Here is a 16,628-nt window from a genome sequence, read left to right as displayed (position 1 = left end):
CCACATACTTTATACAGAATACAGTCAAAAACCAGCCTGAATGTTCAAACTAACAAAATGGCGTGTTGGTGCTTGACCTGAATTACAATACTTCCATCAAATGTTCATATTGTATTTCGCTTGTAATTGTACTTCGATGGGAGAACTGTAATTCGTATCGTATGTTTGTACCTAAGGTGAGTTAAAACAGATAAGGGATTAAGAGGAAGATATGTATTAGAAAGTCCACATTTTTGTGTGTTAGGAGGATTATTTCCTCTTTTCGTTTGTTCGCTCACAATACCAGCCGGTCAAACCCGACAGTTCTAAATGTCAAACATTATATAACTCAAAGAAGATGAGAAGTTGATTGAACAGGAAACAGACAACTAACGTTCATGGATAAACAAGCATTATCATGAACACACAAAATTTTGCCGCTCACTAATGCTAACTTTAGCGATTGTTTTTCGTTCGGAGAGATTTTTAAAAATTAAGAGAGAATGGAAAAGCTACAATGAAGCACTTAAGTGTATAAGAAGATCACAGCTTCTAATCCTGATTTTTAGTTCTTGAACTAAGGCAAATTTTCTGAAATATTGACAAAACAGTTTAGTCACCATATATACTTAATGCATAGCAATTTTCATTTTGTTTGGAGAGACTCTTAAAAATTCAGGGATAATGGAAGGTTTCTAGTTTTTTTATTTGGAGACTTTTAAAAAATCGGGGACTAATGCAAGGCTTCAGAAGTACTAACAGAAGAGTTAAGGCAAAATGCATTTTTAAATATCTATAGGGGAGGGGGACTTCTCGGTTTTTTCGATGTTTTCAGTGAAAATCCCTAAAAAGCGATTTTTTAATGAATATCTAACAAGCCGTTTTCAAAAACCAAGGGAAGACACAGCCCCAATCCCTAAATTAACGCCACGAGTAGTCGTAAAAGTCACTATTTTAGAAAAACATATTAAACATTGTACGCTTCTGAAGACTGTGGCAACCCTATAGAGCCTTTGCGGAAGGATATTCATGCTCTCTGCATAGGGATAAATTGCTCAAGTCAGATCATTTTTTGTTACTTTCCTCTACAATAGAAGATAAGGAACACATATTCCTCATCTCCAAAAGATGAGGAACTTCTAAAATTCCTTATTTCTGCATTGTAGAAATGAGCTTAGTAGCTACAGTACAACTGTTTCATATACTTGCCAGTCTAAGTTATTCGTTCATTTATTTCATTCGTTTATTAGATAAATTAGCAACACAGTTGTGTCAGACAAGAGGCAAAAATTAGTTTTGCAATTAATTAGATTTGCTCAATTATTTTCACGGTTCAATGTGACAACAGTGACGGAACATCGATACTGTTCTAAGCACTTCATAATTTTGTTACATCCTTGAAGAAAAATCTTAGAAAATCGCGGTTCTCAGAAATGGAAAGAACTCTGATGGAAGCAGGGCGCAAAGCATATTTGTAATTTGATGTCCTTGGTAAGTGTCCACTTCCCCACTTCGAACAACCAGATTTCATATTCAACTCTTTCGAGCACTTTTTCAACACTTTTGTGACAAACGTAAAAAAAATATTTCGCAACTTCCACTGAACACAATATTATAAGTGCCTTTACCCCTCCCCCCCCCCAAAAAAAAAATCTTGTAGTTACAACTCAATCCCCTAGCAGTGAGAAAAAATAGGGTAGACCAACCATTACTCCACGTGACATTTGTCACCAGTCTTTTATGGCTGTTCATATATAATTTGCTTGGCATCAGATTCCCGTTGTATAGTTGCAAAAAAGAGATAAAGATTAGTGATTGGATGTGAGTTACCGACATGACAAATTTTGTACATAAAAAATCTTACCAAGAATTATTTTTTCTTCTAAATTTCTCGGCGATTGTAAGCGGATTTCGAATTAGTTTATACTGCATTTCTGTTAAATTTATAATTTGTAAATTTTATCCTTAAAATACTTCACAGTACATAAAAGAGGAAAAAATCGAATCCTGTTACATAAAAGATTTTTTTTTTGGAAAGAAAACTTCAAAAGATCACCAGGCAAACCTTATCTCAAAAAGCAAAATCCAGAATTTTGGTAATAAGTAAATGTAGAAAAATTAAATCAATACAGAAAACAATTTACCAAGAATAGCGAACACTTCAGACTCCGCTTCTTCTCTAGTTTCAAAGGCAGTATGGCCTTCTTGCCACAAGAACTCTCTTGTCCTCAAAAAAGGTTGAGGGTGCTTAAACTCCCATCTAACAACATTATTCCAGTGATTCAGACGTAAAGGCAGGTCTCGATATGACTGAGTCCATTTAGCATACGCAGGGTACATAACAGTTTCAGAGGTCGGTCGGATTGCTATTGGTTTTGCTAATGTTTTATCACCAGATTTAGTGACCCATGCAACCTGAAATTACGACAAATGTTGATAAAAAAATCCTGAATTGGAACAAAGGCTTTGAAAGCTGTATATTCACAAAAAGAAATTCCAATTGGCTAGATGTCCAACCTAAAGAATTAATTTTTTTATTCCCTATTAAAAACCTTTCCTATTTGTTTTTACATAAATTGACTTCTTTAAATGCAGATATACGAACCAACTCGCCAAAGTCCATTGTCGCCAAAGTCGCATGTCGCCAAAGTCCATTGTCTGGTTACCACCGAAGGTGGTAACCAGACAATGGACTTTCCAGACTGGCACCCTTGGATTTTGGAATTAATTCTGACGGCCACTTTGATCTATCGGCTGCAGCTTCCCCGACGATTTTCAGCCCATTCCTGTGCCGTCTCCAACCATACCTCCGGAAACGGCCACATAGTTAAAGGTCCTCTTTGAATTTTCACCAAAGATTTTTCTCTGTCCTCCCGGCTGTTGCCTCCAGGAGGGTGCTGGCTCACAGACGAGGACGTCTCAATATATCATACCTTTAGGGCAAATCAAATTGAGGTCAAGAAGCTTAAAGTAACGTCTTTTGATGACGAGAAATAGCTTTTCAGACTGGCCACAACAGCTTCGTGCTTCAATACTGGGAATTCTAGACCACGCACTGATTCGGAGTCTATAATAACGGCAGCGGTGATCGAATAAGCGGTCAAGTCTCACAGGTATAGTATTACAGCTCGAACGGATGCTTTGTAGGTTCTGACTGGTTTTCGTCGATATCACAAGTGTCTGGCTTCACATCCGGAAGCCTTTATCCACGGGAAAAAAAATAGCTTAATAAAACATGAAAAAAATAAAGTAAACACATTGGCGCTATAAAAAAATAAAAAAAAAGATAAAAAGAAAAGAAAACGAAAAGGAACCCACCCATATTAAAAAAAATCCAAAAAAAAAAACTATTTAAAAAAAATGTTAACACAAATTAAAAATTAAGAAAAAATATCAGAAAAAAATAGATCCGTTATTAATAGATTTTCGTATTAATTGTAAATGGAAAGGCAGTGTTGTCTAAGAATTATTTATCAAAACTGTAATTAATCTGAAAAACAGTGTTTAAGAAATTCTGTAGATATTTTTAGATCAAAATGATTCTTCTCAAGTGCTCCGGGTGACCTCCAATTTACAAGTATGTCGAAATTTCGAAATTACTAAAAAAGTTTTGAAATCTAAAATTTCACCATTATTTGACAGCAATCATACCGAAATTGTAACAACTCCTCAAAAAAAATCCTAAAAAATGTTATATATACGATTTGGTAGAAACTGGTTATTCTAACTTTATATATCCCGGTTTTGGAGGCTCAGGACACAGGTTAAATAAAATTGCTTCTTCAAACGTTGCATCTCTTTTTGAGACCAAGATTAACTCAAATTCACCAAGATTTTTGTCAAAATTTGGGAATTACTTCAAAAGCTCTGAAAGTTGAAAATTCCCCAGCTCTTCAAAAAGCTCTGAATGTTGTTTACAACCTTACTTAAGAACAAAACCAAACATATAAATTCAAGCAATTTTCCCCGATTCAATGAAACCTAAAAAAAACTTTTCAGGTTTCTTATGCAGAGGAATTGAAAACTTTTAATTCCTCTCCATTGTTTGTTTATGGAATTGTCCAAACTGCCATCATAAGGTTTATATTTCCTGCATCAATTTCGGTAAGTTATTTTTCCGCAGTCCTAGGTTTCAAAAAGGGGGCGTAACTTGCTATGGGGCCGGGGGGGGCGGGGGCAACTTCCCCTCCAGAAACCAGTTTGCCCCCCAGTTGAAATTTAGTTACTTCAAATATCTTGTCAAAACTATTATAAGCTTTCATAATTCAGAGAAACCCCTCAGTTTCCTCCAGTATTTTTTTTGCATTTATGGTACTCTATGGCTCATCTTTTTCTACTGTAATTTTCACTTGATCTGGGAAAATTTGTTCCATCTCCCCCCTCCCCCAAGGGTTTCGTAAATATTAGGAGCCTGTGTAAAAGCCGTGGAGAAATGAAATCTGATTGTTCGAACTGGTGTTATAGGTCAGGAAATCAGAAAAAAATCGGTAATTAAATTTTTAATTAAGTTACGCCATGATACGCAATACGCCACTACCTCAATCCCCCTTTTTACTGTTTTGGTTTGCAGCAGGAACCAAAATTAAAAAATAAAAAAAAACGATGGTGAAATCAGTAAATAAAACCTAAAAACAACTTGAATCGAACTGCTTAATAAAGCATAGCTTCCTTATAGAGGTGTAGTTGCCATAGGGAATTAACAGAATGTTAATGTTTTAATTTCTACAAATGAAAAGTTTTGCCAAAATTTAACTAATAAATTTTAATTATTTATTTTGACGGTTCAACCAAGCAGCAACGACGAAAATCTGTTACTGCCATAAACAGTATAATTTTGAAAGATCAAAAAAAAAAATCTTGGAAAAGCGTGGCTTTCAAATATGCAAAGACCTAGAACAAAATATTTTATTTGATTTCGTTGTTAAGTTCCCCCTTAACCAATCCATAGAACAAGGTTTCTTGCTGATATAACATCATTGATGATATATATTATGATATATATTTATATATATATATATATATATATATATATATATATATATATAGCTTTTTCTCGTTGGATTTAGTCACCGTTGCCAGTCAATTTTTTCAATTTAATGAAAGGTTTGATGATGGGAGGTTAGTTTAGATTAGATTTGGTTTGACGAGGTTAGGTTGGTTTAGGTTAGTTTAAGCTAGGTTTTCAACCCATTTCTGATATTTAGATCCAAATTTAACGTAACCTTATCTAACTTAACCTAACCTAATATAAACTAACATTTCCCTTAATGCTAAAAAAGGCTGCTCTCTGAGGGAGGATCTTCAGCCTATTGTCGATATAAAGAATTGATGTGTGATTAAACTTACATTGCCTTGCTGACCTTCCCTTTGAATGCAGCTAAACAAACCTGTCTCGAAAATTATTTCACAAGTTCGAAAATGTCAAATACGACCCTTAGGTTGATATATCGAACAACTAACAGAAGGGAATTGAAAGGTATAGAGAAAAAAGAAAACATACCTCTAGTGCAAAATCCTCCACATGTTCCTTCTCTTTTTCAAGGGCTGACTGGGAAACGAAAATAGGAAAGTAGCAATTCTCGACACCAAGTTTCTTGATTTCTCCTTCAAGGAAACTTTTGATAGTTTCCCAAATCGAAAATGCCCAGGGACGAAGTATGTAACAACCACTGACATCATAATACTCAATCATGTCAGACTTCGTAATCACCTTAAAAAAAAGCTCCAATTTTTATACTTTAGTAAAAAGGTATTTAAAAATGAGTATTTATTCGCAACCCCTAACATCATCCAAACAACTGACAAGTATTTTTGTACACTAATAATTTTTCTTCCCTTTACGGATGAGTTTAGTGTATGCATTTTTATAATTTGATAGGTCAATATCACTGCTGGTCTTACAGGCTAATTTATTTAACTTGTTTTTACGAAATGAGGAGACAATGAGGCTATGTGACATCCAGGGGCATATAGCCATAGTTTTCCAACATCATAACGCTCACCGAAAAGAAATTTGAATTCGTATCTTTTTCAAAATTCATAAAATCTGTGCATTTATTTTTTCGTAAAATATTTGTACTTTGTATGGTAAGATTAAAGTAATAAAAGAGATATTGCGAGAATCAGAAACAAGCAAGGTACCAGACAAAATGGAATTTATCATTTAAGTGAAGATGATCAAATTTGGGCTCCCTGTTTTAAAATAGGTGAAAAAGACCAGGTAAAAGTGAAAAATTCCATTTTGTCCGGTATCAACCTTGCCTGTTGAGACCTGCTGATAATTATTCATCTTCTAATTTGGAAAACCCTTAGCATTTTGTCTCCTAACAATTTGGATCTCCACATATACAGATCATGACTTCGTAATCACCTGAATAAAGTTTCAATTTCTGTGTTGTATAAATTTATAAATAACTGTACATTTATTTCTCTGATCGAAGTACAAATCATAACCAATGTGACTTCTTTCATGTAGCACTTACCTTTCTACGCCTAAAGCCTCACCTACCTATACGTAATTATCCCGTAATTCTCGCCATTTGTGCATCTAGAGCCAAAGTTAAATCCAGAGAGGTTGCGGGGCTTGAATCCCCACGAAATTCTTGTCTGAATCGCAAAAACGTAACAAAAATACATATCAACTAATATATGATGCGTTCTTTAATTTTTTTTGTAATGCTTCCTGAACTAAAATCCTAGATTCGCCCTTGACTAGAAATGTAACAGATGTAGTTTTGGGGAGGGGAGGACAACTCATATCGTAACTGCACCAACGAGTATGGTTATACGAATACGCAACGATATACGCAACGCAAACTAATACACTTTTGTATTCATCAAAAAACGGATGTAAATATCCATAACATACTTAGAATGTGCTGAAACAACTTTTTCTTTGTTCATTTTAAGTACTTACTTCAGTTTGCCGTTGTTTGCAAAGTCAATTACGAGCTTGTGTATAAATCAGTGACATTTGGAGGGATGAAGATTGTCGATTTTTTAGAATCAAATCTACTTGAGCAATATATGCGAATAAATATATTCTAAGCAACAAGCATCTAGGCATATAGAAAATAAATCAGCTAACATAAATACAAAACATGACATAAAATTGCTGACGTATCACAAAACACAGAAGAGGAAGAGGTGTGAAAGAAAAGGAGATGAAACGGAGAGACGGGATCAAGGGAAGAGGGGGATATAGAGGAAGTGGGAGAGGAGAAGAAAGGAGGGAGCGACAGAGAAAAAAAAAATGAGAGAACAGTAGTTTCTTCAGATAAATTTGGGCTGTACTGCTAAGCTGAGAAAGGAGCACTATACAAAGAGTTAAACTTGAAAAATTTGGGTAGAAGTTAACCGTATTTCTTAGGATTTACTAACTAACAGACAGTGTTGAAATATACTTTTTTCCTTAGATATACCATTCAGTGACGTCAATTGAAGAAAATTTAAAAAAAAGGCAATTTTCAAAGAAAGTACCCTCAAAAAAGAAATTTTTCAAAATTCTGGGTGAGTGATTTAAAATCTAGGGATGGTAAAGCCTACCCCCACAAATATGGTACTCGTAAATAACTATTTGCCAAAAAAAATATATAGAAATAACAGAAATCTACTGCCTGTGTCAATTATGCTGATAGGGGAGTTATGAACTCGCTTCCGCTATGTTAACATCTACTTGGTGTTTCCACTCTTGGTATGTGCCAGTAAAAATTTCCCACCCATAACTTGAACATTTACAGACCGTGCATGTTCCTGGACTTTCCTAAGTGATATTAGTGACCTTGGTTCTTGTTAATTGGATTATAGGATTTGTACTATAGTCCCGAACAGTGAAAGAAATCAGAGGTGAGATTTTTAGTTCCAAATAGCTCATGTCTGACACAAAGGAACCTCCTGAAAGACAAAGATGTCTCACCTTTCCTGCCCTCAAAAAGAAACTTAACTAGACCCCCTTCCCCAACTCCTATGTCTAAATCAACCACACATCTTAAGGGGATACAAGCCCTAAACATCCTTCAAGCCAAAAGTACTGGTGAAACCCCTGGCAAAAAAAGAAAAATGATACAATTAGATCACCCCCTGAAGAACCCCAACCAGAGTTTAGATCACTCCCTGATGATTCCCCATCAATCGAATCACTACCTAGCTTTTTAGATAAACCAATCTATTGCATTGTGACCATTATGAATAACAATAGTCACCCGTTTAATAAAGGTCATTTAATTGTTTTTATAAAACTTTTATTTCTCTTATCGAACTCATCTTTTGAAGAAATCGTCCTGAAAGACGGTCTGACAGATCTTTATTTGACCTCTCACAATGCCATTGATTCAGTCCTTTCTAGGTCCAAGGAACAAACTGTTGGGGGTTCCAAAACGTTTGCCACTTTATAAGAAGTAGAAAAGTCGTATAAATACGTGATTTATGGTGTTGACCTCTGTATACTCTTAGAGGAATTTACAGTTAAACTAATTGATTCTTCGGGTCATCCCGTCCATCCAACAACAGCCACAAGACTCCGCTTGAAAAATGATGGTAATCTTATACCCAGTCACTCAGTGCTCATTGCATGCCAAAAACAGTTGCAAAGAGAAGTTTTGTTTGTATGGTATGGCCCTTCCCCATAAGTCCTATAAACCAAAGCCCCTACAATACACAATTTGCCTAGCTCATGGTCATATTAAAAATAATTGTAAACAGTCACTCCAGTCATGTCGAAAGTGTAGTAAACCTAGCCATGTTACAGAAAATTGCACCGAGAAAGACGTTGCTGTAAAAATTTTAATAACAAGGGGCACACGGCACTTGCGAAGCAACTTTTTCCAGCCAATCACAAGAGAGCCAAGATTCTCCAAACCTCTGTGAGATTTAACTTGCCCTACTCAGTCGTAGCTAATACAATCTCTAGACAACCAACTCCAAGTTGACCCTTAATTAGCCACACTGAAGTTTCAAGGTTCCAGAGGAAACAGTTCCCACCCCCCATAGATAAAGGCTGCTCATTTACCCAATGTTCCACACAATTTCCTCTAATTAACGCCAAATCAAAACCTTCCTCTTCCCAAATTCCGTTTTATCGCATCCACAAGTTATTCATCATTATAATCACGAATGGCAAAGTTCAGCCACATACCGCGTTGTTTTTCATCTTATCAAGGTTTACAGTGAACCGTTGGGACTGAAAACTGTCCTTAAAAAAAGGCAATTACTATGCTGCCATGAGAATAAACTTGGCAAAATCCTCCAGTTCAACTTTAGTCTTTCAAAGAAGGCATGAACTAACATCCTAACTCAAAATATTCTACGATTCCAACAATTACCAAGTTCCCCAAAAATTTGAAAGAATCACCAACACCTGAAACGATGGTAGAAGCCCCAAATCATAGCAAAAAAAAAGAAAAAGAAAAAAAAAGACGACCAACTAAGTAACAATAAAATTTATGACCCCGCGCAAAGTCTCTTCAGGCGAGTATGATGTTCAAAGCAAAACCCAAGCGAGTAGATACCCAACAAGACTGCATGACGACTAATTAATGTGTGACTCTTCGTTTTTAACTAATTTATACCTTTCTAATAACATAACTTTTAATTATTCCGATACACAGAGTAACCAGAACGCCAACCCTAAAAGCAGCCCCTATGGTACCTTAACTCATGCTAATTGTGATTGCCCTGATATTCTCGATTTTGCTACCAATGTGAAACCAAAACTAGTCAATAATAATTCCCTTAATATTCTTTGTTTCAACATTAGAAGCATCTGGGATAAGTGGCTCAAATTTAAAGATTTAGTTTCATTCAATGATGTTTGCCCTTTGGACGTAATAGGATTAACAAAGACTTTCCGATAATGATGACACTAGTGATTCTTTACCCCCTGGTTACCATATCCATATGTCTAGGAGATTGACTAAGTGTTCTGGGGGGCATCTCACTTTACATCCGTTCGAATATAAACTTTACCAGGCTATCAGAGTGCGATTCTATTTTCTCTAAACAAATAAATATCATATATATTTATTCAATAATTGTTAACATAGTTATCGGCCAAAATTCCTGTATACTCTCCTTGTTTTATAAACCTCCTCCATTTCCGACCTCATGTTTTTGTAATCTGTTGGATGTTTTTTCTAATTTTATTAATCTACCCCATAAAAAGGCAATAGTTCTTGGGGACTTTAGCTGTAACCTATTCAATGTTGGTAAAAATATTGAATCTAACACTTTTTTTTAATCAGTGATGACGAGTGTACCCCCATTTTTTTCTCCAGTAGAGTTGATCCTGTAAGATTAACTTGAGCATTAATTGAAAAATTTTTGTAGCTACGTCCTTGGGAAATGACCTGTCCTGAAATATAATATTTTCTGATCTGTCAGACTACTTTCCTATTTACTTGTCACTACCTTCGTAACCACTACATCTACGCTCTAGAATTAATATCCCAACACCTACTAGAAATTACAGCTCTGCAAATATGACTCATATTATCGATTGACTTAAGAACCACTGACTGGTCCGATTTTTTAAATTGTCAAGAGGTTAATTCTGCCACAAATGGTTTTACGCCACGGTAAGTGAGATTATCCATTCAACTTTTCCTATTCGTAAACCTAATCGGAAAACTATCGCTATATGCCCCTGGATGTCACATAGCCTCATTGTCTCCTCATTTCGTAAAAACAAGTTAAATAAGTTAGCCTGTAAGACCAGCAGTGATATTGACCTATCAAATTATAAAAATGCATATACTAAACTCATCCGTGAAAGGAAGAAAAATTATTATTATCACACAAAATTCTCAATTGCAAATGTAGCCTGAAAAAGATTTGGTCCACCATTAATGATTTACTCTCAAAAAATAGAAAATCAAAGTCTATACCTATTGGCCTTAAAAACACAAATGGCAGATTATATGACCCTTTACATGCACCTGACGCATTTAATAATTGTTTTTCTAATGCTCCTCATACTGGCTCCCGCTCCTCCTTACAGGCTGTACTCCCTTGCTTCAATTCTAAATCCTTGTTTTTCTCCCCAACTGATAGCAATGAGATCCTTGAAATGATCCTCCCTATTAGTTTTATATCGGACTGTCATGGATTAAGTAATAAGCTTCTGAAGACCGTATCTCCTTTGGTTTACGAGCCCATCTAGCACATTGCTAACCTATCATGCACCCCGAGAGTTTTTCCTGATTTACTACAGTGAGCCATTGTTTCTCTAGTTCTTAAAAAGGATGATCCAACTAAGATAGATAATTATCGTCCAATCTCAATTCTTCCTGTTATATCCAAAATTTTCGAGAATTATTTTCAGACGTCTGTCTTCCTGTCTCTTTGGCAGTCAGCACTCCGTTTCCTTGATTTCTTCTCACCAATATGGCTTTCGGCCGAAAGTTTCAACTGCTCATGCTCTAATTGACGCCATACAGTTCATACGGCAGCTGCTAAAATGGCAGCTGCTACAAAAAGAAAAAAGAAACGAGACATTTTTCCGTGTAAGTGTGTTTACAACTCCCATGTTGAAACAATTTTTATCGATTCCAAGACTTTGCACATATAAACCACTTGCTAAGCACATCAGTATGATGGTTCACTATTAGAATGGATGAAGAGAAAAATTTCACCCGAGAAGGGCTATCAATATTAAGCGATGAAAATCGCATCAAGAACGTACACAAGGAGTCATTGGGCCCATATTCACTCCCCCCCCACCACCTAGGGATGTTTATACTATCTAATATATTCTGCAATACTTGACTATTTTCGAAATTTCTTGGAATTGCAACGCGCTCCCCCATCACTTAATCTCGATTTCGGTTCTAAATTGCGAAAACGCACAAAAATTATATTCAGGTAAAAGAAAATGCTTTGGAAATGCAGGTAGATGATTTTGTTCACGGTTTCTACAAATACAAATTAAACAGTTTCAGAGCCCTTCAAAAACCACTGAATTATCACGATCAGTGCATTAATAAAGAAACAAGTAAAGGCCGTTACTGAAATTACTTAAAATTCGGTTCCCATGTAACTCAACTCCCTTTTGACTCAAGACTGTTCAACTCAAACGCTTCATTTAAACCTAAATCCAACACAATCTCTTGTTACTAAACCCTCATTCAAGTCAAACCTTATTCAACTCAACCGCCCTGTAACTCAGCCCACACGCATTTCAACCATTATTCAACTCAACCCTCGTGCAAATTAACTCTCATTTAACTCAGCCCTATTTAGCTCGATCCCTATGCAACTAAACCCCCATTCAATTCAAACCCTTTAACAGATCATATTAAATTGAACGGGGTTGAGTTAAAAAGAGCTTCAGTTGCATGGAGGTGGAGTTAAACATGTGTTGAAACGAATGGGTGTTCAGTTAAATGGGTAGAGTTAAACGGGGGTTCAGTTACACACCTCAAAATTTACTGAATACACCAAAAAATAATTAATCCTACACATCCTGAAGCACTTTTTCTATGCTAATGTCAAAGAATGGACTTGAATTCCCTTTAATACTAGAAATTCCGTAGGTAAGAGCCTTAATACATTATTCAAGACTTTAAGGCCGCAAGACTTTTTTTTTTTTACTTTGACTTGACAGTAAACGTAATACAATACCTCGTAACAACTATACCTCGATAAAGGAATATCGTAATGCTTACCTGGGTGTACCATTCAGGGAGTGTTTCTTCTTTCTTTGCTTCCATTCCCAATCGTGTCAATTTTTTCAGTCCAGCTACTTGACCTTCCTAATTGAATTAAAAGGAACAACATCAGTCTAAATGAACTTGAATGATCTAGTGTATATATTTCAAACATATACCTTCTTTTATAAACATTTAGAAAAAGCGAACTTGTCAAAATAGATCTCTCATGATCTAAAGCTAAGGAACGATAGTCTTTTATGGCCTGTTGATTAGCGGTTATTATCATTTTTATTTATTTTTTTACTCTTCGTATTCGGAGGAAATAAAAAGTTTGAATTGAATTGAATTTTTTAGTAAATGGACAGGCAATAAAACATATATAAAGTTACAAGCGAGAATATCTCAGCACAAATACTCGAGTGCCCCCCCCCCCTGCCAAAGAAAAAAAATCACAAATGTAATTATACTTTCCCCTGTCCCCCACAACAGACCTGTCGCAAACACACAGAGAGGGGGATGGGGTCCAGACAGCAGTTTGAAGAAACTTTAAATCAACTTGTAATGCGTTTTCTCGTTTTTTGATACTCCCTCCGCGGGAAAAAAACAGTTACAATTTTTAAAATGATGGGACTCTATGCCTCAGATAACTAAAAACAAGCATCAGAGAAAACAGATTCCATACCGTTCCCTCCCATTTACCTTACCCCTCTTTCAAAATAAAAAATTTAAAAGACACTAAAAGAAAAAATTAGAGGACCTATATTTGATTTTTTGTATTTTTTTTTGTATTGGTTATCAGCAGCTACCCTATGCCCCACTGGTTTACTAGAAACAAACTGCAACCCTCTTCTGGATTATATTAAAATGTCGATTGTAACTCGACTTTTACTCTAAACTTTCGGCAACAATTAATCTTGAGAAAACACTAAAATATCGATACTCGGCCCAGCATACTTACCTACCGTATTTTTTATATAGAACTCAGTATTAATAAGATGCAAGCTAAATAACTAAATGATAGCACACACGCGGGGGAGGTGGGTCCGAATGAATCGGTCCACAGGCACCAATAAGGTCCCACGAACAAGTTGTAACAAAACTAATATAAAAGAATACCCATATACTTGGGTTTCATATACTTTGCATTCAGTGTCAGTCACACTCATAAAGAATTAAAAGGAAGCAGGATACGAAGGAGGAAGGAGGATTAGGGGGAAGGAGGATTAAAAGGGAGGAAGGAGGCCCTATAGTCCAAACCGGTGCTGAACTCCGTTTCATGGCCCCTCAGCCAGGAAGTGCAATAGGGGGCTGGGGCAAGCCATCATGTGATTTACCACATCCCTCCTGCTGAACTACCAATTAGTTGATTCCAATTACCAGTCTCTCAATACAATTGGTGCTATTTTAAGTTGACAACTTAATGAATTTTGGTGAAAATCAAAAGGGAATACTTTTAAAAAGATATGTGGTAACCTGAGAATCAGCTGCTTTTTCCTCCATCTTTATGAATTGTCTTTTCGCGTCTTCTTTCTTTCCAGGTTTTGGGACTCGGGCAGGGCCAGCACCTACGGGAACATCAATTTTACCCTGCAGATAAAGAAAAATTGAGTACTTAGAAAGATGCTGAGCTTTAGTTACTAAAAGACAAAAGGGGACAATTTTGCAGAACTATCAATTCTAAAATATTAACAAAATTTAGAACCTGTCAAACATTTTTCTTTGTCAAAACTTGATTACTACTGTGTTGAAATTTGATTACTACTACGGAATGGGGCATCCCTACCTCCAATCTCAAAGTTCAAGTGGCTGCATGGACTTTACTTAAAACTTACTACAATACAACAGATATCAAATTTGTTGGCAATCATGTAATTTTCACTGGTTTTGAAAAACAGGCGAGGAAATAGTCTCCCTGCATTCACGGATATTTTTTTTGGTTAAATCTTAATCGACGCTAATTGTTTGTTTTTCTTTATTTAATATTGTTTAACAGTGAGCCATTGTAGGCATGGTTATTCCTCCCTTGACAAGACTATCTCTGTTCATTAACTAGTATTTATTCCATGCAACGATTTTGTTTTTCAGAAATTGTCATGGTTATCCCAATAGGGACAAGCAAGATGAGAATCACACACTACAACAAACATCTAGGCATACAGAAAACAAATTAGCTAAAATAAGTACTTGGAATTATATCCAATAACTGATGGTACCACAAAACAGAGAGCAAGAGGAAGAGGTGGGAAAGAAAAGAAGATGAAAGAGTGGTGGGTATGGAAGAGAGGGATATAGAACCTGCGGGAGATGGGGAGAAATGTAGGAGCGCGAGAAAACAAGTGAGAGAAAAAGACAGTGGAAGAAGGGGAAAAAAAGAAGAGAAGGTTCGGAGAGAGAGGGATGGAGAGACTGGGAGAGAGAGAGAAAAATAGACGAGAGAGAGAGAGGGAGAGAGAGAGGAGAGAAAGAAAGAAATAGAGAGACAGAAAAAGGGAGAGGGAGGGATAGAGAAAGAAAGAGGGAGAGAGAGAAAGGGAGAGGGAGGGATAGAGAAAGAAAGAGAGGGAGAGAGGGGGGCGGGAGAACGAGAGGGGGAGAGAGAGAATGGGGGAGAAAGTGAGAGGTCGACGAGAGGTCAACGGGGGGAGAGAGAGGGAGAGAGAGGGGGAGGGGAGAGAGGGGGAGAGAGAGAGAGAGGGAGAGGGGGAGAGGGGACAGAGGGGAGATATGACGAAAGAGGGGGATAGATGAGGAGGAGAGAGAGAGAGGGGAGGATTGGTTCGTTTCTTTGTACATGTCAGTGTTCAATAAGTTATAATCTCTGGGTTTTTCTTGTTTTCGTTGTAAGTACTAGCGCCATATAGTTGGAATTTTTATTCTAAACTATGATTGCTTGGATAAATAAAACTATTCCATTCTAAACACAAAGTTAAAAAAAATAAATTGTTTGACAGTTGCAAATTGTTTAAGGGTTGCCCCAGTCAAGATTTAAGTCCGACGTTTTAACAAGTATCAGAAAGTACTCTGGCAGAGGCAAACTCTGTCGAACTTCCCCCTGTTTTCTGAACACGTTTCATTTAAATAATAATTGGACCTAATATCCTGTCCCCCTTCAAGTCAAGTGCCCTCTAAGTTGAGCTCGAGTAAAAACAGTACTTGATCTTAATGTTACTGTTAAAGTTTAGCCCAATCATAGTTGAAGCTATATACACTAAGTAAATAACAATTCGTATTTTACATATTATTTTCTTTTCCCATTACTTATCATAAAGAAAGTATAAGTAGTCAGTAGGGAGAGGAATTTCCAATTGGATTGTAATCTATTGCAGATTTTCGAGTTCGAATCCAGCAAATCGCCTTGTTTGCACCATTTTTGCCTTTTGGCGACCCTGTGCATGGCATCGAAATGAAATTTAAAAAGGACCATTGTTAACAGTAATTATTGGATAATTCCAAAATGCAAAACTGTCTCTGATAGGGTTGAGCTTGGCAGAATCAAATGATATTCACTTTCCACTAGTATAGTTCTAAGAAGGGTTTGACTTTGGCTTGTCACATTAACAGCCGAAACCTTCGTGATCTGTCTTCATAGCTTGATTGTGGTAGGTACCGCAAAGAATTGTCTCGAGCCTCTGAGGGTTATCGCCGGTCTTGCTCAGGAGAAATACAATATAATTTAGCGTAATAGACGAAGGAAAGGAAAAATTATTGAACCCTCACTAAGGAAGAGGGGGATCTTATTAAAAAGAAAAACAGCCCCGGTTGGGCAAAATATTCAAATTTATTTTGTATTTCAACAATTCCTTAATAAAAATACACTTATTTGATAGGGAGAGGGGGGGGGGTTGGCTTAATAAATTTAATATTATTAATGTTATAATTAAAAAATGTGTTTGCATGGTTTAAAATAATTATATTAAATTAAGAATACTGCAATTAACTTATTTCAAGACAACTAAAACTGTTTTCTGAATTTGAGGCGTAAGACCGTTTGATTAAGTTTTTCCC

At 36.2% G+C, this 16,628-nt stretch overlaps 1 protein-coding gene across 1 annotated transcript in view; it reads right to left on the bottom strand.

The window, feature by feature from the left end:
* Positions 1 to 2,097: 2,097 nt before the first annotated feature.
* LOC148950108 (bifunctional glutamate/proline--tRNA ligase-like) overlaps positions 2,098 to 16,628 on the bottom strand; it is a 31,624-nt gene continuing 17,093 nt past the window's right edge. Inside the window, exons 6-9 of the mRNA XM_089091778.1 lie at positions 14,097 to 14,210; positions 12,639 to 12,725; positions 5,480 to 5,689; positions 2,098 to 2,394 (exon numbers count right to left, since the gene is read on the bottom strand). Coding sequence (XP_088947904.1) covers positions 2,098 to 2,394; positions 5,480 to 5,689; positions 12,639 to 12,725; positions 14,097 to 14,210 — 708 coding nt within the window. The remainder of the gene's footprint in view (positions 2,395 to 5,479; positions 5,690 to 12,638; positions 12,726 to 14,096; positions 14,211 to 16,628) is intronic.

Source organism: Artemia sp. Qi Xiang Cuo, chromosome 7, assembly GCF_049724085.1.
Source record: "Artemia sp. Qi Xiang Cuo chromosome 7, ASM4972408v1, whole genome shotgun sequence".
NCBI lineage: Eukaryota > Metazoa > Arthropoda > Branchiopoda > Anostraca > Artemiidae > Artemia > Artemia sp. Qi Xiang Cuo.
This window is presented reverse-complemented; position numbering and strand designations above follow the sequence as displayed.